Source organism: Chrysemys picta, chromosome 6, assembly GCF_011386835.1.
Source record: "Chrysemys picta bellii isolate R12L10 chromosome 6, ASM1138683v2, whole genome shotgun sequence".
NCBI lineage: Eukaryota > Metazoa > Chordata > Testudines > Emydidae > Chrysemys > Chrysemys picta.
In genome coordinates this window covers 89,088,625-89,112,221 of record NC_088796.1, presented here as the reverse complement: position 1 = coordinate 89,112,221, position 23,597 = coordinate 89,088,625, and the positions used below count along the sequence as shown (strand labels likewise).

General features: G+C 36.6%; 1 protein-coding gene across 4 annotated transcripts in view; it reads left to right on the top strand.

The window, feature by feature from the left end:
• Window positions 1-23,597, top strand: part of TUT7 (terminal uridylyl transferase 7) — a 47,204-nt gene that overhangs the window by 8,187 nt on the left and 15,420 nt on the right. For 3 of the 4 annotated variants that reach the window (XM_065599424.1, XM_005304304.5, XM_042854552.2), the window contains exons 3-18: window positions 1,809-1,987; window positions 2,806-2,922; window positions 4,029-4,206; window positions 4,674-4,762; window positions 5,266-5,317; window positions 8,489-8,558; window positions 9,442-9,568; window positions 11,325-11,444; window positions 12,521-12,655; window positions 15,351-15,531; window positions 15,851-16,998; window positions 17,126-17,276; window positions 17,998-18,084; window positions 20,259-20,359; window positions 21,035-21,092; window positions 21,927-22,030. In XM_065599424.1, the coding sequence (XP_065455496.1) occupies window positions 1,809-1,987; window positions 2,806-2,922; window positions 4,029-4,206; window positions 4,674-4,762; window positions 5,266-5,317; window positions 8,489-8,558; window positions 9,442-9,568; window positions 11,325-11,444; window positions 12,521-12,655; window positions 15,351-15,531; window positions 15,851-16,998; window positions 17,126-17,276; window positions 17,998-18,084; window positions 20,259-20,359; window positions 21,035-21,092; window positions 21,927-22,030 (2,897 nt within the window). The remainder of the gene's footprint in view (window positions 1-1,808; window positions 1,988-2,805; window positions 2,923-4,028; window positions 4,207-4,673; window positions 4,763-5,265; window positions 5,318-8,488; window positions 8,559-9,441; window positions 9,569-11,324; window positions 11,445-12,520; window positions 12,656-15,350; window positions 15,532-15,850; window positions 16,999-17,125; window positions 17,277-17,997; window positions 18,085-20,258; window positions 20,360-21,034; window positions 21,093-21,926; window positions 22,031-23,597) is intronic. The other variant, XM_065599425.1, reaches the window with a different exon arrangement.

Here is a 23,597-nt window from a genome sequence, read left to right as displayed (position 1 = left end):
AGGTAGATTTTAGAACACTAGTGTGAGTCCTGCTAGGCCAAGTTTCAGAGTAGCAGCCGTGTTAGTCTGTATCCGCAAAAAGAACAGGAGTACTTGTGGCACCTTGGAGACTAACAATTTTTTTAGAGCATAAGCTTTCGTGGACTACAGCCCACTTCTAATAAATTTGTTAGTCTCTAAGGTGCCACAAGTACTCCTGTTTTTTCTGCTAGGCCAAGATTGTCAATGTGGGCTGGGAGGTTTGCTTTTGCTTGATCCAAAATGCCGTGTAGACATATCCTTAGCCATTGGGTTAATTTGTCAATGAGCAGCAGTGAAATGAGTGTTTTTATACTGCTTTTGGAGGAAAGCTATGAACAGCAGATGCGGGCACTGGATTTATTCACTTAGGAGGACTATCTTTTTAAAAAAAAAAAAAAAAAAAAAAAAAGTTGAGATGAGTAAAATACCAGAGACTTGTCTTTCCCAGCTATTGCAACAGACTGAAAGATATGGGTTCAAGGGCAACCTTCCTAAATATCAGAGCATGAATTCTCTTTCTGCTTGTTGGAGTTGGCTTCTAAAAATCAATACAGGAAAAAATCTTAGGCCTGTGGAAGTATTTCAGAGTAAGAAAGATTTTCAAAAGCATTTGGAAGAGCCCATTGTTCCGGCAACTTTATTTAGGTGCCTAAACTAGAGGTGAGCTGCAATCCTGGCTCTCATTTGAAAATCTGGCCTGTAGTTACTCATTCCTGCTGGAGCCAAAGATCACTTGTTTTTTTTATTTGTACGCTTTGGACCAGTGACTATCAGCATTTTTGCAACAGTAAAGCTGCTCACAAAGCATAGATAGTATATTTACACCTAGACTTCTGCCACAAGCTTAACTGTAAACACAACAAATTTATCATACTGTCTATTTTGCAAGACTTAGCTGTATTAAGTTGTACATCCATTTTTACACAAGTTGATTACTTTATTGAGGTGAAAAAGGGGCTTTGCTTCCCTTTTCTGAGTTGCTAAAAGAGATCACTATCTTGTTTTTAATTTGCTATTTTATTTGTCTCTAGACAATCGTAGCCAATATACTGGTACAGTTGAACAGTGGGTGATACCACAAGAGCAATAAACCTTCATTTTTGGGTATAAAACAAATAATGTTGCCATAGTATCTTTACATAAGGGCTATACTTTACGTGGGAGTAAGGAAAGGGACTTTTGGGGGGAAATCTGCACTGTGTCTTATATACATGACACACACACTTTTTACTGCCTGGGTATAATTTAGGTATAGGGGTGCTAACCTTCATGTCATTTTCTTAGGTACTTCAGAATACTGAAGTACCTAAGAAAATATCAAAATTCCTATATTAAAATATTCAGGTTCAGAAGTGGGGACTCATCCAGTGTCAGTAATTCTGTAGGGATAGTATGTCATCTCATCTTAATCCCTTAGAACTTGTGAGTCTTAAACTGACCATAGAACCTGTTGCCATTAGCATTAACCAGTGTTGATCAAACAAGAATTTCTAAATAGCGTTACTGATTTTTTGTGGGTCAGACTGTTGGTTGATACTTCAGAGGTCATTCTCCAGTAATCGGTAAAAGTCAAAACAAACATACCTTAGGATATAGTATGAATATGCACCACCGGGAAGTGGGAGGTATTGCAGTTGTCAGAGAAGATGACTTGCACAGGACAGAAAAGGAAATAGTGTGACAAGTAGATAATCTTGTCTGCCTTATTTAGGGCATTAGTTTCACACTCATTCTGTTGTGTGCTCTGAAATGATGTTACAGTATATTTGTTCTGATGACTCTTTAAGAAATGAAGAAACATAGGAAACCAAGGAGATCAAGAAGGACCGGAAAAGAGGAGTATGATCAAGATGACTATATGGAAGGCCCGGTTATAGATGAGTCGATGCTATCCGTGAAGGAACTACTAGGGTTGCAGCAGGCTGAAGAGCGATTAAAGAGAGACTGCATTTACAGACTAAAGAAGGTGACCACACACTCTTTGTATATAGAGTATTTCCATATTTTATCACATAGGTTTTAATCTGTGAATTGAAGATCAAAGGCTTGCACTTTTACTGAAGAATTCCACTTTATTAAGCTAAAGGGTCTGTTAGTGATCCAATCCATAACATTTTAACAGAATGGGTGTTCAGTGGCTGGAAATGAATAAAAAGAGGATTAGTGTACCCTTGCTTTTGACTACATTTAGTATTCGAATTTCCAAGTATCTCTCTATGTAATATTCAAATAGCTTGGCCCTAAGAATGGGGTTTGGTAGGGTTGCCACTCGTCCAGTTTTACCCAGACAGTCTGGTTTTTGGCGTCTGTGTCCAGGTGCCATTTAGGGTTGCCAGGTGCCCAATTTTCGACCAGGAAGTCTGGTTGAAAAGGGGACCTGGCTATCCTAAATGGCATCTAAACCAAAAGTTTGGTTACCACAGGGCAGGGGGAGACACCAGGTCATGCTAGCCTCTGCTCAGCTGGGGCCACCTCCTACCTGCAGGCGGGCTCCTTGAGAAGATCCAGCAACTGACTGGGAGGAGGAGGAGAGGAGTGAGCAATGCTGATAAGGCCTGGGGGAGCAGAGGCAGAGAAGGGGGTGGGCCTGGGGGGAAGAGGCGGAGCAGGTGCTTGGCCTCGAGGGTCCAGTTACCAGCAATTAGAAAGGTGGCAATCCTAGGGCTAGGAAAGAGGGAGGGTGTACTTTTGGACTTCCTAGGAAAATTTAACTAACCTTGACAGATGTGTGAAATGAAGGTAACATCTTTCTGTATCTTAGTGAATAAATTATCTCAATTTTAGCGTCCTCGAAACTACCCAACAGCCAAATATATCTGCAAATTATGTGATGCTTTGATTGAGTCAGTGACATTTGCTCATAAGCACATTAAAGAGAAGAAGCACAAGAAAAACATAAAGGTGAGTTAATGTCACTTTTACAAATCCATGCTTTATATTTGTTTAAGTATTGTTATCCTGCTAATGATGATGCAATTATATTAGCGCTGAAGTTTTGCCTTGTTCTTACCATGCTTAATATTCTGCTACTGTTATATAGAGTGCTTCTCTATATAATGTCTACCAATGTCCATTGACATTGGTAAAAGCAAATAATTCGTTTTTCTCAAAAGTAATTTGAGACTTTTTTCCGGCATAGAGTGAACTCAAGACTGCCTCTAGGATATTACGGATATCTCCTAATAACTATACATTAAATGAAAACTCCCTTTAATGATAATTCAGTATTATTGTGTAGGTCATAACTTTTAAAGTTTTGTAATAAAAAGCTGTAACAACTTAACCTTATTTATTGTTCATCAGTTGTGTAATAGTATAATGTATCTGCTCTCTTCTTAATATGTCATTTACTGGCGTTCTGACAGCTATAATATATTTGATTTTAAAATGAGTTGGTAAGAATGAATTTAAAAATTTTAATTGCCATTTTCTAAATAGCCTAGATAAAATGAAAAGGTTCTTGAAAAGGTTCCAGTATGAGAGAATATATATCAATATATATCAATAATAAATATAAAGCTAAATCTCTTATTTTAATTTAAAACTATTGCTAGCATAACTGCACTTGACATTTTTTTATTACTGAAAGAAACTCCTGCTGCGCCTGCCCTTCTTCCCCGCCTTTGGCCCAGAAGACAAAAGGAATTGAAAGGCATGTACAGGGTTTCCCTTTTGTCTTCAACTTCATTATCCCATACCATTTCTTGTAAGGAGAAAGCGATATTTTTCTATCTTTTTATATAGATGTATGGATTTTTGTAAATTATTGAAGTCTCTAACTCTTTATCTAGATAGATGATATACAATGATTCTTTCTACCTACCCTGGTTTCTCTAGACCTTAATTGTGTCCTAACACATCAACTGTTTGAAACTGGTTATTAGCTCCATAATATAGATGGGCAGACAGAAATGTTTATGACGGTAGGTTGTTTGTACCCACCCCTACCTCATTAAAGCAATTAAAGAGAGTCATTTAAATATGTTAAAATATGGTTGTCCTTGAAGGAAAAGCAAGAAGAAGAACTGCTGACTACCCTGCCTCCACCAACACCTTCCCAGATACAAGCTATTGGTATTGCCATTGAAAATGTAGTGCAAGAGTTTGGCTTAAATAATGAGGATTTGGAACAAAGACTCAAAATTAAAACAGCGATGGAAGATTTATTGCACCAAAAATTGCCAGGTATAACTCTGCCATTTGGTTTGATTGTCAAATATACTAAAAAGAAAAAGCATCTTTCTCCACAAGAGTAACTTAATCTCTAAAATTTTGACAAGTTGTACCACTAATATAATTTGATTTTGTCAGTATGTTCTGCTTGGTGATGTAGTGCCAACATTTTGGCCGGAAGGTTGCTCTAAATTACATCAACTGTCACTGACTTAGTGGCTGGGAATCAGCAGGGCTTAGAGGAGGCCCAAGCCATGCCCTGTTGGGTGTGGCCTCAGTCCCTTCATCAGCTGTAGGGATAAGGTGTAGGAACTGTTGTGCTACTGAAAGATACTTCAGAATTGGGGTGATTATTTGATGGCTGTCTACACCAGTTCTAGGACTAGAATCTGCTGGCAAGGCATTGCAAAGTGGCTATACTCCAACCCAAGATTTGGATTAAGATGTTGAGTAAATTCAAAAAATTCCTTTCTTTGCAGATTGCTCGCTAAGGCTGTACGGCTCCTCCAGTAGCAGATTTGGTTTCAAAACTTCTGATGTAAACATTGATGTCCAGTTTCCAGCCAATGTACGTAAGCAGGTTTTTATTATAGATGTAAAATTGGCTTTAATTGACTTTTTTAGTGACGTTTAAGCAAGTAATAACAAAGATGCCAAGTGGTATTAACCAAAATGTATCGATCCCAGGGGAGCTATCGTTAACTAAAATCTTAATTAAAATCATCTTAATCTGTTGTGAAAGTAGTAGTAGTAGTGGTATTACTCTGTGCTAATAGCATCTTCAATCCAATGAACTCAAACCACTTTACAAACACTAATGAGTTAAAACTCACCTCCCAGCAACCCTGTGAAGCAGATCAGGATATTTATACCCATTTTACAGATGGGGAAACTGGGCTATAGATGTTGTGACTTGCCTTAGGTCACACAGTGAGCCTGCACCAGACACAAGAGCCTTCTCTGTCTTTTCAATATGAAAGTATAGTTTAAACTACTGAAATATTAGAAAAATATTTTTTAATGATGGATTTTTAATAAACTTCTATTCTATTATATGACTCCATTTCACAGATGGCTCAACCAGATGTTCTCTTACTTGTACAAGAAAGTCTGAAGAATAGTGGTAAGAAATACTTGTTCACTGCTTTGTTTCATTTCAAAATCACCCCTTGCAATCATCACAATACTCTTTCTCTGAATGCAAAACATTTTTTAAGTAGATGCATCAAATCAAATGCTTGCTTCATTTTTACAGAATAATGAAAGTCTGTCTCCGTATATAGTTTCATTCTAATTATACACTAGTAAATTAACAGGTACAAGAGTAAAGGTATTAAGCTTACATAATTGGAGGAGGGAGCATTTTCTACATTGAATTCCAAAATGTCTTCACAGCTAAGGAAAACAGTTGGCGTTTTTATGTTGCTATATTTACTTGGTCAATGATCTTGCAGAGTCTTAAGCATGTGAAGTAAATGAGACTACACAGTGCATGAAGTTAAGCAGGTGCCTAAGTCTTTGCAGGAGTGGTGCCTTGGATAGAATTATATGGTGGTAGCCTAAAATTCAGTGTACCACAACACTGTACGGTATAACATTCTATAATGATCCCCAAGCTCTTTCTGTGAGCACTGCTGATGGTAACACAGAAACAAAGGTTGATTGTAATATTCCTCTGCTAGCTCATAATGTAGTGCAAATCTCCCTAGGGTAAGGTGTGCTCCTTTACATACCTTATAGTCTCTCATCAACAGAAGTTGGTCCAATAAAAGATATTACTTCACCTACCTTTCTCTTTAATATCCTAGGACTGATGCGGCTACAACACTACATAACTAAAGCTGTCAGACAAGCTGTTTAGCTTGTCATGTGTAGCTTGTCATGTGTATTCTGACGAATGACTTACCCTTAATCAATAATGGTAGATACTAAATGCATCACTTGTATAATGTCTAAAGAATTTAGCTGCTTTAGTATTTCATTCAAATACTAGCTCCAGTATGTCCTTTGATGGTAAAAATTCTAACTGTGTGCTCTCATTCACATCAGGAATGGGGATGTCATCAAACTCAAAGTGAATTGTGCTGCCCCCCCTTTCCATAGGCTAGCTTGTGAGGATGGTTTACCTAGCAGCATAGGTGTGCATGGTGCTTCTTACTTGAAATAAGACTGACTAGTCTTCATCCCAAAGTACTTAAGGCCTTATTTTCAGATCCTAGCCTCCTTTCATGTGTATACAACTTTGTGCACACATCTGCACATATAGTTTTGGGGTGCTGATGTTTCGTACACAAGATAGAATGTTTATATGCAAACTCATCACCTGCATGTTGAGGTACTAAAAAAATTCCACTCAGTCCTAATTTATGCACATCAGTGAAGACTGGGTTGAACCCAGCTGAAAACGGGGTCTTTACAATCTAAATAGAACATACACAAAGGAAAAAGATAGGGAGGGTGGCTCCTTTTCTATTTTATCTTGTGTGTGAGGTTTTACCCTTCTTTCCACTCTTTCCAACCACCCTCCCCTCCCCCCCCCTCCCCCCAAGTTGGGAGGTCAAGGATTTTTTTTTTTTTTTAAGATTATACCGATACGCCCTCCCACATGCTAAGAAGTTTAAAAACAGATTTGGCAAACATGTTTGTGTAAAGCATGTTACTCTAAAACTGTCTTTAAATACAGTTTTGTTAATAGTGTAGTGCTCTGTTTACTCTGGCCAGCTTATCTACAGTAGCTGAATTGTTCTTTAAAAAACAAAAAGTTGTAAGCTATTTCCTGATATAGAATAACTGTAATTTAGAGGGGGACAAATGTATTGCTATACAGGAAAGTATGTTTAACATTTAAATAGTAATTAGACTTTATGCCTTTTTTTGCATATCTTAATGTATTTATACCTTCCTCGCTAGTCATTTGCATAACCTGGGGGAGAATGAGATTAACTTTGTCCTTCCACTGTGGTTCAGCAATAAACAAACACTTGGGTATAAAATAGTAACCTGTGCTTTGGAACAGTGAACTCTAATTGGAAATTAGAACATGGAAGAAGGCATTTATGTGACAAGTTGCTTGTACTAAATTGATAAAGAATAAAGCATTTCCTTCATCGTGCAAGGCCTCAGGAGCACATCCCAGTTAATTTCTTGCTGTTTCGTAGTGTCATCAAAGAATGCTTCTACACTAATAGGTCACTTGTATTTGTGTGTGTGTATAGAGTATTTGGTTGCCACTTTAAAGAAAGTCTGTAGGGGTTCATCCTGGGAAAGTAGGTGTTTTCATTTACTGTAGCTCTCCTAATCTGTCTTTCCTATAGCTGTGGAAAAGGCAGCATATAAAGCAATAGATCTAGATCATTTTGACTGGCTGATTTCAAAGCTGTTTTGAACTGGTCAGCAATTTTAAACCCCTGAAGTGGCGTGATGTGCTGTAGTTTGTTGGCTATTTGAGCAGTGGCTGACCCCATAAATATAAAACAAAAAACTAAGTAAACTGAGGTGATATCAGACTGAAGCCTATTTGAAAGGAGAAACGAGAATGTGAAGAGACCAACAATAAGAAGAACTGGGTGTGAGAATTGGATTGTATAAAGTTGATAGAGGAAAGGACAGAAAAAACAGAAAGGTGGAATGATCCCAATAAAATAGACCTATTAAAGGCAGATTTATATAATGTCAATAGGGCTGGTGTAATATTTAGATAAGAGGTCTGAATAGGCTATTGAGGAAAATTAGCTTAAATGGTTTCATTCTGTTTAACTGAGATTACCCTGCACCCCTTCATCTATCACTTTTGTAATGTTATCTGTAGCCTGAAAAAGTACTGAAATTATTCTGGATCCTTAACCTGTCTACAGTAAAACCAACAACCTAGATGAATACATTGAAAACAATATTAAGCAGGTATACTTATTGATAGCTAAAGTATACACTATTGAAAGTTGTTTAATTTTTCCTTGTAGCATTTTTTTTAACACAACTGCTAAGCCGCTGCCTCTTCTGCCAACAATGTGATCTTGTTTAGAAACATTGCAAGTTTATATAGTTGGACCACATTTTTCCTTTCATATTTTCAAAATCTAAATTAACATGTCTGTCAATACTGACCCACCAGACTTAACTTTCTACTTTCATGCTTGAGTTGGTCAGATTTCTAATTAGAGGTGATACTTTTATGAGCCAGACTGATAAACCCAGAATTTATTTCTACTTCCTTGCACTACATGAGTTTCTCCTTAAACACAAAGCTTTTTATTAATAATGTGCTTAATGTGGCTTTTTCTTTTTCCCTCCCCAGAATCTTTTATTGATGTTGATGCAGATTTCCATGCTAGAGTACCAGTGGTGGTGTGCAGAGAAAAGCAAAGGTCTCCGTTGTCAATTTGTGTGTTCTAATAGCATATAGCAATGTAAATTACACATACCCACACCTGAAAAAATAACATTTCTGTACTAAATTATTACAGTTCCATGGATCTTGACACAAACACTTATGGGCAAGTCATTCCTAGCCTAGAATAAGAGGGTAAGGGTTATTTCTTCCTCAACCCCGTCTTCCCCAGTCCTCTTTTAAAAAAACAAACAAAATAAAACAAAACCTTTTTATTTTTTCACTGCACTGGGGATGATTGCTAAAGTAGAACATTTCCTTTCTTCCCTTCTAGACAATGCAGATTTAATATCAAATGAAAAAACCCTAAAAAACAATGCAAGGGGAAGGAGACAAGGAGTGAGGCATTTTATTTTGCCCACTTACCACATACAACTTAAGATTCATGAAATATTGTGTAACTAGCTACTGATGTAGAATCTATCACCAGTTGTTTGCAGCTACTTGGTCTTTCATTAGTGATTTTTTTCCCCCCCCTGCACTTGAAAATAGTTTATGAACTTTTTTAGTAATGGGGTTTGGTACAATGAAATTATTTTGATTCACGGAAGTAAATGACAGTGTATAATGTTTTAGTTCATTGACTAAATGATTTAGTTGCTTAAAAAAATCTCCAGAAAGTGAGTGATGAATTGTTGTGAATTTTAAAATGGTTTTGCTCTTGTAAAAGCTTAAAATGTTTAAATTGTAAAACTAAATACACAGGTTTTGTTTGCTTCCTTTAATTATAAAGGAGTCTCTGAGGCTGTTAAATCTCTCATGATAGCCTCTATTTTGTGATAGGTTGTAAGATTTCATCTGACATATGGCTTTCCTTAAAACACCTGCAGGATTTTCAGGTTGTTTCTTTGTCATTGTAGTGGCCTTGTTTGTAAAGTAAGTGCAGGGAATGAAAATGCTTGTCTGACGACAAACCATTTGGCTACTCTTGGAAAACTAGAACCAACTCTTGTACCTCTAGTGATTGCCTTCAGGTACTGGGCAAAGGTGAGTCCTTTTTTTTTTTTTTTTAATAAAAAAACACAAATGGGGTGTTTACGTCTCAAACAGTTCTTTTTGTCCAACTCTTGTGTGATGAATTTCTCAAAACAGGCACCCGGATAAAAGAAAGTAGGCAGTGTATAAAAGTTTAACCAAGATACATCGTGGTTTTCATGGCGTTCATATTTTTAGTCTAATGTCATGCTAGTAAATCTGCAGTTGTAGTTTAGGAATGTGATTGCTCTAAGTCTCTTCTTGGGGAAAAAGTTACTCTTTGGTCTGAAATTTTGCATATTCTAGAGCAGAGGTTCTCCACCTTGAGGGATGCGGGCAGTCACAAACAGATTGCAGTTGCCCTGTCTTTCTATTGCTACATTAGGTTAGCTAGGTGGTGTACCTTGCTATGGGAAAGGTGCTTCCAGTATTGAAAACTGAAAATTGCTGTTTAGATTGAGTGACTCTTTTTTTTTTCTAACTTTACAAGAAGAATCTAATCAGTTGCTTGAATGATCTAAATATAATAGTATTTCATGCTTTTAAGACACTTTCAGTTGTTTTATTAGGTTCTTATAATTCAAAAGTGTGTTTGAACTTTAAACATGACACACAGGTTATTCTCCTATGAGGAATACAATATTATGTGCAGTATATTATTTTCCTTGCCAATTATGTGCATGCACTGACTGAGATTATTTAATTGATTCACATATGAGTAGATAGTTGCACTAAATTATAGTGTACACAGCAATCACAACTGTGCCACATCGCCTTTCTAGTTAAAGATCTCTTTACATAGGCAGCATTTTGTATATGATAATAGAGGTTGATGTGAAACTCTAGCTGGAATTTCTTGACTTTGTACAAAAAAATCAACCATAATGTTGCGTAACAAGTTCTTTCGTTACATGCTTGCTGAGAGTCTAACTACATTAATAGCAACACTTTCAATTTATAAAGATGTTGGTATGCATATCTTCATCTGTTAGTTTTTAAAAAATTGCCTATGAAATCCCAACTCCTCTGCCCCTGAGGACCAGCTGCAAAAGTGCTTCAAGTGCATAGAAGAGGAAGATTATTTATCAAGAATTCTTAAAAATTTGTCAAATGAGGTAATTTTCACATTTGAAGTTAATGGAAACAAATTAGGAAGAGTTGGTGTGGTGAAAAAATGAGTGAAATCTTAAATGGTGAAGTTTGAAGTCATAAATAACCCAATCATCTTTGTGAATGTTAGACAGTACTCTGGGTATACATACCAGATATGCCACCTTAAGTCTTGATTTCTGGAATAGCTTGAGAAGATTACAGTACAAAGATAAGAGTCACAATTCTGAATTTATTATACAATAACTCTTTAAACTGAAAATAAGCAGTTTATTAAAGAAGCTGAAGGGAATTATGTCGAGATCTCATTAACTCAATGTCCCTTCACCCCCATTGAAAATCCCAACCATTGCGTACAACCAATAGCTTGTGTGGCTGGAAGTTTATCAGAATGGAATGCATACAAGAAAAGTGATTTCAATATTCTTATACTAGAACACTGGCTGTGATTTTAATGACTACATGAAGTCCTTTGGAACCAAACACATCCCACAACATGGGGACAAACGAGTTATATAAATCTTCGCTCTCTCTTAACAGTATTTAAGTTGACTGCCGGTTTTGCAAATAGGAGAATGATGATAGATACCAAAAAGACTATTTGTAATAAAAAGCCTGGTGCGGAAAAATGTTAATGTGTTTTTCAATTTTTTTATAGCTGTGTTGTGCTGATCGTCCTGAAGAAGGAGGTTTGCCAGCTTACGTGTTTGCTTTAATGGTCATTTTCTTTCTACAACAGAGGAAGGAACCATTTCTGCCTGTTTATTTGGGATTGTGGGTATGTGCTACTTAAGTATTATCAATCTGAGGGTGATATTTTCTAAATCTGTTATAATTGTAACTTACTTATTCCCTGCTTGTTTCTTGCCTATCCCTTGTGCAAGAGAGTGACACTTAGTCACCAACAGCAAAATATCAATATAGTTTTTGTGTGCATAATATATGTTAACCTTTATTGTGGCATGTTCTTTTGGTTGAGCAATTTTAATTCCTCCCCCTTGTGCGCAAGCATTATGATGCCATCTTTAATTATGTGATCATATGCTATTTTCCACAGGATACTAGCCTCATTCAGTGCATGGAATGGACAGTGCTCACTTAATGAACAGTTGTTCGCTCTTTTGTTTTCTCTTTGTTCAGTGTGTGGCCTCATCTCCTTCGCTGCACAGTCCTGATTCACTTCTAATGCAGGTCCATACTGTGCACTGATGGGGCGGGGGTCCTATGGAAAAAAAATAATGTGCAGTTATGTAGTTAAAGACTATCATAATACCTGTGCACAAGGGGATTAATTAAGATGGTATCCTATGTGCAAAATTTTCAAAAACTACTCAGTAACTTTGAGTGGGACTTAGGCACTTAAAGTTTATCCTAGGCCTAGAACAGACTTCTTCAAACAATTATGTATTTTATTATTAGCATATTTCAGAGTTCTTTACACACTTGTCATTTACATACAGCTCTTGATCTTGGTAAAAGAATCAAAATCAATCTATGTATAAAATTGTATTTAAAGCCATGTGATGGAACCGCTAACAAAGTAAAGATACAACTATAAATCATAACTATATGGATATTGGGGTAATTTCTCATTTTGAAAATCTACTAATGAGTTGTTGTGTGAATTGGTAACATTTAATCAGAAAACAGATTAACTGGGGAGGAAGTACTCTATTGAATGACAATTCAGTAAGCCTGTTTTTATTATGGGTATAGTATATGATGATTTTTGTACGTCTTTAAAATACTGACTTTTTTTTCTGGATGATTAATACTATGGAAGAGGCTGGTTTGAAATCCTTCAGATAAAAAAGATGTCCAGTGTTTTTTCCTCTTTTCCTCTCCTCTCTCCAGATTGGAGGATTCTCATTAAACAAATTAGTGAACTTCAACCTTAAAGATGTTGAGAATGATATCGTGATCTGGGAGTATAATCCTGCTGTTAATGATGCTGATTCCCCAAAAGAAGCTTCTCCTAAAAGGGGCAAGGTCTGAACCATTTCAGTTACTTCAGTATTAATCTAGAAATCACTCTCCGCAATGACCACCAATTTTTATTTTAAGTGAAGTAAAATTGTTTATGTATTGCGAAGCTAAACTTCATAATTTAGTGGCTGTATGCAGTGTTGTGGCCTTGTCAGTCCCAGGATATTAGAGACACAAAGTGGGTGGTAATAAAAATTTATTACCTCACCCTCCTTGTCTCTAATTCAGTGACTGGTTTTCTGTTGTGTATTGGACATCCTAGCATTTAAAGACAAATGTGACAACTACTAGGGGATCAGCACGTAATTCTCAGTCTTAAGGTATTTGTGATGCTTGCCAGAGATACCCAGGGTTGTAAGGCACCTCACTACCACTTGCCCACTGTGGATCACTCTCTGACTCCATCAGCTACTGGCAACACAAACTTTCCCCTTCAGGCCTCCACAGACCCCACTCACTCTTTCCAGGTTAGTGATAGGCACACTCCAACACCCGAGTCCTCCAAGCATGCCTGCAGTGTCCAGTCCCTAAACCACTGGACACTCACACAGTTACCAGACCCGCTGTTCCCAAAGGGACAGTACACCACAGCTTCCCACTTACTCCTTAGACCACAGCTCAGCTTAACACACAGCACTTAGATTTGTTTATTGTGAAAACAAGTATAATTTTACTTCACAAAAAAAGAGCCAGGGCCTACACTTAACTAACAACATATTTTTCCTGTCTCATAAAGGTTGTCTCACCCAAAAAATCTTGTCCCAGCTTTTAGCAGCAAGGTTGGCTGTGACCCTCTGTTCATAAGAGATGCATGCTGTCAGCTTGTCTCCTAGGTGAAGGATGCAGTTTGTGTCTCTACAGTTACAGTACACAAATCCATTGTCTTAACTTGTGAACAGGATTCCCCTCCTCTCCTTCCATTAGTAGTTTTTTCCTCTGTGCTCCCTTCTGGTTGGTTTTTACAATCTTTTGATTAGCCTTGTGCTCAGATTGTAGATAGGCTTCCATTTGTGAAGTAGACAATACATGATACACTTGACCAGCCACCCAGAGATAAGCATCTCTTCTCTCTTGCCTGATAGGAGAATGTTGATCCCCTTCTGGTGAGCTGCCTTAACTCTCACTGAAAATTATGTGCTTAAGGTCTATGTGTACCTAACTCCTTACATATTGTCGGTGTACACATCTCACGATGATTATGACGACCAGCGTGACACAGGTTTTCATTAGAGACCTTACATCACACTCTTTGGTGAACCAGTATGCAGATAACAGATCTAGGAGATCCCTGTAAACCTCAGCCAGTTGGTACCAAGAGGTCCCAGGGTCACAGTATTGGGTTAATAATATCTGTTAAACTAGGGGACAACCGTAGTTGACAGAATTCAAAAAATCCTATTTCAAACTTGACTATGTCTAATGAGTAACTTAATTTCGAATTACTGTTGCACGATAATTGCTCCTCTTTATTTTTCTTATCTAATAACATTGCTCTTTTTAGAAATAGCATACCTGTATAAATCCAGTTCTAATCGCACATGGGAGTGTTTTATAATAAAGAAGTTACATAAATTTAATCCAATAATGGCTAACATTTATAATTTTAAGTGTAAAATACTCCATGATCTTTTCTAAAAAGATCTTATTTGGTAAAATACTGAGCAATCTTTATATAGATAAAATATGAAATCTTTAAAAATAATTTGTGCTGTGTTTATAAATCAGAGCCATTATAAAATAAACTAAATTCTTACCAAGTATATTAAGATAACGTATAGCCATGAAAGCTAGGACCACCTGAACAGGACTAATCTAAGGAAAAGCATAATGTACACTAAAAGACTGTCAATAATTTGTCATAATACCAAAATGGACTAGCACTGAATCCCAGTATCCGCAGTGTCTTTTGCTTCATGCCAAATTATTGATTGTTAGCCCTAAAAAACAACTCTAACCAAAAAGTTGGCAGAATAAATATCCAAAAACATTCTAAACTATGTAATTTCCTCTGTCTGTCGCTTCCCCTTCTTGCTTGAGGTGCACATTTTTGACCTGTACCTTTAAATGACCATGGAATGTAATTCTTTCTGAAAAATGATTTGCATTTGATGAGGTTATATATTTCATCCTAACTGATGTTTTTATGATCTGAAATGCTTACTTTGAAATGTATTAATTATAGCACAAGAACATTTTTATTTAAATACACAATCATGATTAATATTAGCCATAATTATAAATGTCACTGTCCAACCATTTTTAAAGTTGGTTTATAAGTGTTTGAGGTATTAGTTATCTTAATTTACACTACCTCTTTAAATTGTCCTTTTCTGTAGCTGTAAAATGTGTATTTTCCCTTGTTTGAGTAGAGCATTAATTTTTATTGTTGAGACCTGAACACTCATTGCAGAGGTAATATCTAGCCATTGTATTATCTGTTATGGCTTCATTACAATATTATCATTGTGACTTTTCCTCCACACCACTTCAACACTTAAGTTACAAGTTTATTTAAAAACTTATACTGTTACTCTGCATTTTTACTTGACTCCGTGTGCGTGCATATAGGTATCAGTGACTGTGTGTGAGTGAAAAGCAAGTTTTAGACTGGCAGAATGATTTTTCTGCCCCCCAAAAGAGGGTTTTTCATACACCTTAAAACTGAAGAGGGTTTAAGCTTTTGCTTTCTAATTAACAGGTTCCCTTAGTGTTTGATTCAGGACACCAGTGTTCAGCACCAGTTGGGCAGCTTTGGGTAGAACTGCTTCGCTTCTATGCCTTGGAGTTTAATTTGGCTGATCTGGTCATCAGTATACGACTCAAAGAAGCAGTGTCTCGTGAATCAAAGGACTGGCCTAAAAAGCGCATTGCTGTGGAAGGTACCTGAAGTCTGTCAATTAAGAGTTATTGGCCCTCTAACTTAGCAAGTACACTGTCAGATATGTTAGAAAAACAATTTCAGCCATATGTTTCAGTATGATACTATTAAATGTATTAAGTATGATACATATACAGTTTACGCCACTTAGTCTAGAGCTCTATTTATTGCTAATGTGTTCCTAAAACAGTGTATTAAAACTTAATTGACAATATATCTAAATGTTGTAAGAGAAAACCGGTCTAATCAAACCTGTCTATCTATCAATGAAGTTATAGATTTCTGTATTCAGTTAGCTCCTGGCTTTCTTTTTCTTTCAGACCCTTACTCAGTAAAGAGGAATGTGGCAAGAACTCTGAACAGTCAGTTAGTATATGAATATATTCTTCACTGCTTAAGGGCAACTTACAAATATTTTGCTTTGCCCCACAAAAAACCTACAAAATCCAGCCCAAAAAAGCCTTTGAATGTCAATAAGGAGACATCACAAAGATTAGAACCTGAAAAGGATGCCATAAAGCATGATGCCACTGATACGCAAAATGTAGCTGACAAAATGGGGGAAGTGATAGCAGCGGATTGTATTAATATTATTGATGGAAGTATAGACATGCCTGAGGCATGTACAATTGATCCTTCAAAGGTGTTTGTCTCTGAAGGCCTGACTGAAGAAGAATTGGCAGATGATATAGGACATTTGGGAATTGCCCAGGAAGATTCAGACTTTGTAACTGAAGAGATGATTTCTGGTGATAATGAGGACTCTAAACCAAGCTGTGTAGAGACAGAGAGTGGAAATGATGAGGAGGAGGAAGAGGAAGAACATGACCAAGATAAGAAATGGCAGAAAAATGTGATAGTTATTGATCAAGGCTTGGATGAATACAGTGAAAATGGAGATCTCCCTGTTCCAGCAAATGAGCATGATATTGAAACATACAGTATTTCAGAGACTGAAGATGTTCAGAGCACTGTAGTCACAGAGAGGGATGAGTTTGGTTTAGAGTGCAATGTAATAATACTCAGTGATAAGGCTGAGATGGATGAGGAGAGCACAGAGGAGATTGATGAACTGGATGATTCCCTGAACAAATTTGCACCTTCATTACAAGACCAGATATCTGAAATCAATAACTCAGATGAGGATGGGGAGGAAGAGGAGGGAGAACAGTCTCTTATCCTAAACCAAACAGAATGTGGTGGTATTGTGACTGCTGAAGATGAGCTTGACAATACTTACACTGCATCTGGGGATGAAGATGCACTGTCTGAGGAAGAATTGTCCGTCTCTGTTAAATATGAAGAGACAGAGCTGGGAAAAAATGTAGATAAATCTCTAAGGGTAGATTTGAATGAAGAGGATTTTATAGAGAAAGGAAGCCTTTGTGAAGAGGGCATACTAATAGGACAATTTCTGGAATCTGAGCTCTTTTATGAATTTAATAAACCTGCTTTCACAAAGGGCAAGGTAAGCTCTTAACATCTAACCACCAGGAAATATTACTAACAGTTTAAGACATATTATATCTAAGTATAGTTCTGATACATTAAAGGGCCATAGATTTTAAAAAATGTCTTGCTTTCTATTCACGCAGTCTCCTATGGTGGTATGTAGCTTATGCAAACGAGAAGGTCACCTAAAGAGGGATTGTCCAGAAGACTTCAAAAAAATTGAGCTAGACCCTTTGCCAGCGTTGACACCCAAGTTTTCAAATATTTTAGATCAAGTTTGCATCCAGTGTTACAGTAAGTCATCAATACAGCACTCTTTCAATATGTTTGTGGAAAATATGAATTAGTTAGCTAGATTTTAATAGTACTGTAGGGAATTCTCTTAGGTCAATAGTATCAGTGGAGCTGGGTTTTGAAAGTAGCAAAACTAGTACAAAAGGTAAGATTCTATAGGGTAATGACATTAGTTTAATTGCTAAATTGCACCTGATATTGTTACATTCATAAGTCTAAATTGTACCTCCAAAGAGTAAAAATCCAAAGTGTGTAGGCTGATCTCATGACTCCTTGAATTAAACATGGAGTCAATGAAAGCTGCTGGATATTTGATATTCTTGAAATTTAGGCATCTACACATAGACTTCAGAGCCTATATGAGGCATCCTTTTTCAAAAAATGTTGTCCGACACTCTTTAGTGCGGTTTACTGCTGTTTGAAAGCACAAGGCAACATATTTCTACAAAGAACAATATGCTGATTTCAGATTTTTTGAACCATTTCCCCCCCATTTATTTGGTCTTTCAATATGGCACCCTTCACTTCTGACCAGACAAAATGTACTGTTTTCCTAATGTGTTTTTTTTTCTTTGACTTAGTATTTCTCTTCTTCCACCTACTCCTCCCTCTCTTCCCCTCCCACATCAATTTCCTTTTTTTTCCCCTTCCTGTCACTTAACTCTGGCAATGTTTTTACATACTTTGCCTGAATTGGTGTGTTTCTGGCTTTTTTTTAAAGAAGATTTTGCTCCAAATATTATAGAGGATCAGGCTCGTGAACATATACGGCAAAATCTGGAAAGCTTCATCAGACAGGAGTTTCCAGGTAATTGTGTAGATTCTTTTCAGACTTGTATTTAGTTTTTTTTTTTTTCCAAGTTTCACTTTTTTAATATTTTCAACAATTTCATTGTACCAGTATAAATAACAAAGTTAGCTATTTTAAACTTCTTAAAATATTCTGTTCTGTTGCTTAAGACTATACTATATGACTTTAAATTAAATTGGAATATTTTCTGTTGCAATAATCTCAGCTCACTGTTACAGCTTGATGTCTCCACCTCATACGTTATGCCCTCCCTCCTGGAGCTTGTGTTCTTTCTTAAAACAAACAAAAAGCTCCAAAAATATGTCAGTTTATTTATTTTTTTTTACATCCTGTTGGTGAGAAATAGTGAAAAGATCATGACATCAACAGGAATGAACAACAGCCATTTAAGAAACCAGTAATCACAATTTTATAATAAAACTTTCATAACTAGCATTTTCGTCGCAAATTTGTCAGTCAAGCTTCGCTGTTTCAGTCATTGTATTCATTCTTGTAAGATCGCTACAGACTTTCTGAAATGCCTGTCACACCATCTTGGAATTTTGATCAGGCCAAAAGTATCCCCTTTCTTTTCAGTTCATCTAAGAAATAGCTTTATTTTTCTGCCCTTATTCTCAGTATAGAAAGAAAAATGTACTGTCTGTATATTACAGGCAGTCATATTATCTTGTGTGGGCCCAGGAGAGCAATTTGCTCTCGATTATTCTAAAGCAGAGGCATAACACTTGGCTATCAGCAAAGCTCAGTAGACTGGAGCTATGGTTTCCATTTCTGGAAATATATAGGGTAACCACCTGGGCTTCAGTTCATAGTCTTGCCAAATTTGTATGCAGGCTGGATGTGGAATCTTTGGCCGAAGATTGTTGCACCTGTAAAGACTTGTCTTAACCCGAAGAGAGTTCTTGTATCACTTATCCAGATCCTCAAGGATTTAGCTCAAATTCTCATGCTAATAATCTAGTTAGTATGCCATTTAATTTTTTCCTGGGTGTGTCAGACTCCCATTTGATCCTGGGTAAATTTCTTAATCTCTGTATCTTCATTCCGAATTGTAAAATGGGGATTCTTCCCTACCTCAGAGGGGTGACGTGAAGTTAAATTCATTATTTCTGAACTACTCAAACACTGTGAGTATCATGGTTATACAGGAGGTCACATTAAATTATCACAGTGTTTTCTTCTGTCCTTGAAATCTATGAAAAGTCAGTAAATATATTAACTTTGATATTCATCCTAAATTTTATATTTAATCTTAATTTTCATGTTATAGCTAAGACTGGTGGCTTGTCACCAGAGGAGGGTAGGGGTGGGGGGGGGGCTATGCTAATCACTCATTTAGTTACGTCCAGGCTCTTTTCCAATCCAAATCCCCATTACTATTCAGACGGCTACAGGGGCCTGAAAATCATCTATCACTACTGCACCTGCTCCCTAGGCCTCTGCAGGATACTAAAGTTGTTCAAAAATTAACAAAAGCCAGAAAAGAGACGTTGCAGGGATACTGTCATCTTGTAAATCAAATTGAAATATGAACATTTTGTGCATACTCTGGCTATAAAGAACACCTAAGATTAACTGAAAGAATATATTGGGGGAGGGTTTTTTTCAATTTACACTTGTTCATTTTTCAGCACCTAATGTATCGCTATAGTGCTCTCTCCCTCTCTCCTCCCCCCCCAATATCTTCGTTCCTGAAAAGAGCCCTTTAAACACCAGTAAGAAAGCAGAGAAGCCCTCATTCTATAGAAAACTGACAAAGAGGAAATTTTCAGGATATACTGTTTAAATAGTGGTTTACCTGATGCTCAGCTTAGTCAACTTCCAAAAATACAAATTGACAGTGACCCCTTTAAAACAAGATTGCTTTTTTTACTGTTCGCAAACCTTTTTTTCTTAATGCCAAAAATGTTGAAAATTTTGCTGTATTGTTTAGTCATCGTTTTGACAAAAATGCCTTTTATTTATTACTCTTAAAATTTAGTGAATTAGACCAGTAACTGTATAATGTTATCTATAGAAAATCAAGAAATATGCCCTATATTTAATAAATATTCCTTGTAAAGTCCATTATTACAGGAAAGTGGTGTTCAACATTGGCCAAATCAGACCCTAGCTATTAAAACTGGACTGATGGTATGTCAGATGTAGTTATAGTATCATGTCCTTTACAGGAACCAGGTTGAACTTGTTTGGCTCATCAAAAAATGGCTTTGGCTTCAAACAAAGTGACCTTGATATCTGTATGACAATTGATGGACTGGAAACTTCTGAGGTAGACTTAGAGCTCTTTTGTATAACTTGTACTGGTATTCTATAGACACAGTTATTGTTGCTGTGAACACTGTCTCTTGACATCCTTTTGCAAAAAGGACTTGCACAATAGCTGAAAATGTAAATAGAACTTCTACCAAAAAAAGTAAATTGGCTAGTGTCTTGCTGCTAAGTCAGCTAATCTGATTTAAGATTTTCTTCCTTTACCACTGAGCTTATTCATGGATTCTTCAGTGAAGTGATAATATTGTTTGACATGGAAATGAATGAGGCACATCTGGTTCAGCATCACAGTGTTGATGCATGGTAAGCTAGAAAAAGAAGATGGGGTGAGAAAGAAGCAAGTCTTTCTTTTCGGTTGATATAAATTAGCAAATGCTTTAAATGCATGTTTATAAACTCTTTTAAGAACATTAGGGTATCCTTTAGTGTTGACTTGAACATACTTTGCATTTTGAAACTGTCTGGTATGAATGCCGCTCAGTGTACAATTTAGGTGTCTTTTTAATGATATGGCTTTAAGCCTAATGACAGGCAATGAATGGCACATCAACTGAAATGGCTTGGCTAGGACACGTTCTAATAGTAATGATTACATGTAGCTTTTCTAGAATTTTGAGGTCGGCACAAGATATTATCAGTGCACTGAAATGTTTTTTTTCTCTCTCCTTTTCAGGGACTTGATTGCGTAAGAATAATTGAAGAATTAGCAAGAGTACTTAAGAAACATTCAGGTAACTTTCTAGAGAATAAGAGTGGGTAGTTTTGTGTACATGAATTTGTAAACTATTTATGGAGTCAGAAGGTTCAGGGTTTAAGTACACAGATATTAAGATAACCCTGAACTCTTTAGTGCATTAGTTAGCAGGATTGGGAACTTAGATTGTGAACATTTGTAGCTCTTCATTGCATGACTAGGCCATTGAAGTGTTCTAAGGTTTGTAGGAACAGGCCTAAATTAAACTCTGATACTGTGTTAACATACATGAAAACAAGTTAAGTATCAGGGGGTAGCCGTGTTATGAAAACAAGTTGTAAGTTACAAGTTTGACCCTTCAGACAGTGGTTATAGGTTTGTATTTACATATCCATTGTTTGTTTGTTGACAAGTAATAATAATAATATTAATAATGCTGAAGATGGCACACACTATACATTAGTTTAATGTAACAATATATTCCTGTAAATCACATTTAAATGCCTTTTCATGAGGATTTCATACATTTTAAAATTAACTCACTCTATACCAGATAAGTATTTATGCTGTTTTGCTATTTAAACAGTTTAGTTTTCAGCTAACGTTAAGTGAAAACTAATGCCAGAAATGCTATGAATAATGAAAAGTGTTTAAAATCAATATTAAAATATAAATTAATTTATAATATATATAAAATAAATTAATTTATTTTATACAATATATATATATATAAAATATGCAGAGTTAAAAGATAGCTTTGATATCTGCCCACAGGCTTTTAAAGAAATCTGCTGAAATTTTTATAAGCTCTTGGTGGTAGTTTTGATACCGTTATTGTTGTATTAAAGTGAAAGCCCAAATTCCTTCCTAGGTCTAAGAAATGTCTTGCCAATAACAACTGCTAAAGTGCCAATTGTCAAGTTCTTCCATGTGAGAAGCGGTCTTGAAGTAGACATCAGTTTATATAATACACTGGTAAGATAACGATTATAAATCACCTATTCCAGTTGGATTTTTAGGTTCTAATCCTCCATTTGACTCTTTCTAGGTGAAGTCAAAGGAGGCAGAGCAGCCGTTTTCTGCTAAGATGATAGTAAATTTAGTTAGCTTAATAATAGCAAACACCAGTGTTTTGGAGTATATTGATCCTTTTGTCGGATTTGCAGGGAAAGGAGTAACATCCTGAGCAGAGAGAAGACCATAGCTGCATGTGTTAAGTGTGGGGATTGTCAAGGTATCAGGGCTGTCTCATCTCTTATAAAATAAGTAGCTTTCCATTGCACGCTATGCTCTGGAGAATTAGGCTGGTGAAAGGTAGAAAATATTAGCTGGAAAAAAATCTTCCTTTTACCTGATTCAAATCTAGCCACACAAGGCTTTTTAACTCTGAGGGTTTTAATTCTAGATTATCTGGATTGTGGGTTTAGGAACTGCCCCAGAATTTATGCTCTACAGCATGCCTACAGTAGTAGCTTCATGCTTCACTATTCTGAGGTATTATCCTTTTGGATGCTTCTGCATATTGTTTGTGAACAGATGAAAGTTAAAAATCTTGATAAGCTCCTCCCACCAGAGCAGGTGGTAACCCCACTCTCCTAATGAACACTTCCTTTCTGAATAAAATCGGTTTTAATGTGCAGAACTAGATAAGTGGTTTTGCTGCACTCCTAATAACTGCAGCATTTCCCTTTTAATTCAGCGCACTTCACACACACACACACACACTCGTGATTAATTGTGCTGTTAATAATAGAATAACATTTATTTAAATATTTTTGGATGTTTTCTACAATGTAAAACTTTTAGAGCCTATAAGTCCACTCAGTCCTGTTTCAGCCAATCGCTCAGACAAACAAGTTTGGTTACAATTTGCAGGAGATAATGCTGCCCGCTTCTTGTTTACAATGTCACCTGAAAGTGAGAACAGATGTTCATATGGCACTGTTGTAGCCGGCGTCACAAGATATTTACATGCCAAATGTGCTAAAGATTCATGCTTGTGCTTCAACCACCATTCCAGAGGACATGCATCCATGCTGATGATGGGTTCTGCTCGATAACTATCCAAAGCAGAGCGGACTGACGCATGTTCATTTCCATCATCTGAGTCAGATGCCACCAGCAGAAGGTTGATTTTCTCTTTTGGTGGTTCGCGTTCTGTAGTTTCCGAATTGGAGTGTTGCTCTTTTAAGACTTCTGAAAGCATGCCCCACACCTCGTCTCTCTCAAGATTTTGGACAGCGCTTCAGATTCTTAAACCTTGGGTTGAGTGCTGTAGCTATTTTTAGAAATCTCACATTGGTACCTTCTTTGAGTTTTGTCAAATCTGCTGTAAAAGTGTTCTTAAAACCAACATGTGCTGGGTCATCATCCGAGACTGCTATAACATGAACTATATGGCAGAATGCAGGTAAAACAGAACAGGAGACATACAATTCTCCCCCCAAGTTGTTCACTCACAAATTTAATTAACACATTATTTTAACAAGCGTCATCAGCATGGAAGCATGCCCTCTGCAATGGTGGCTGAAGCATGAAGGGG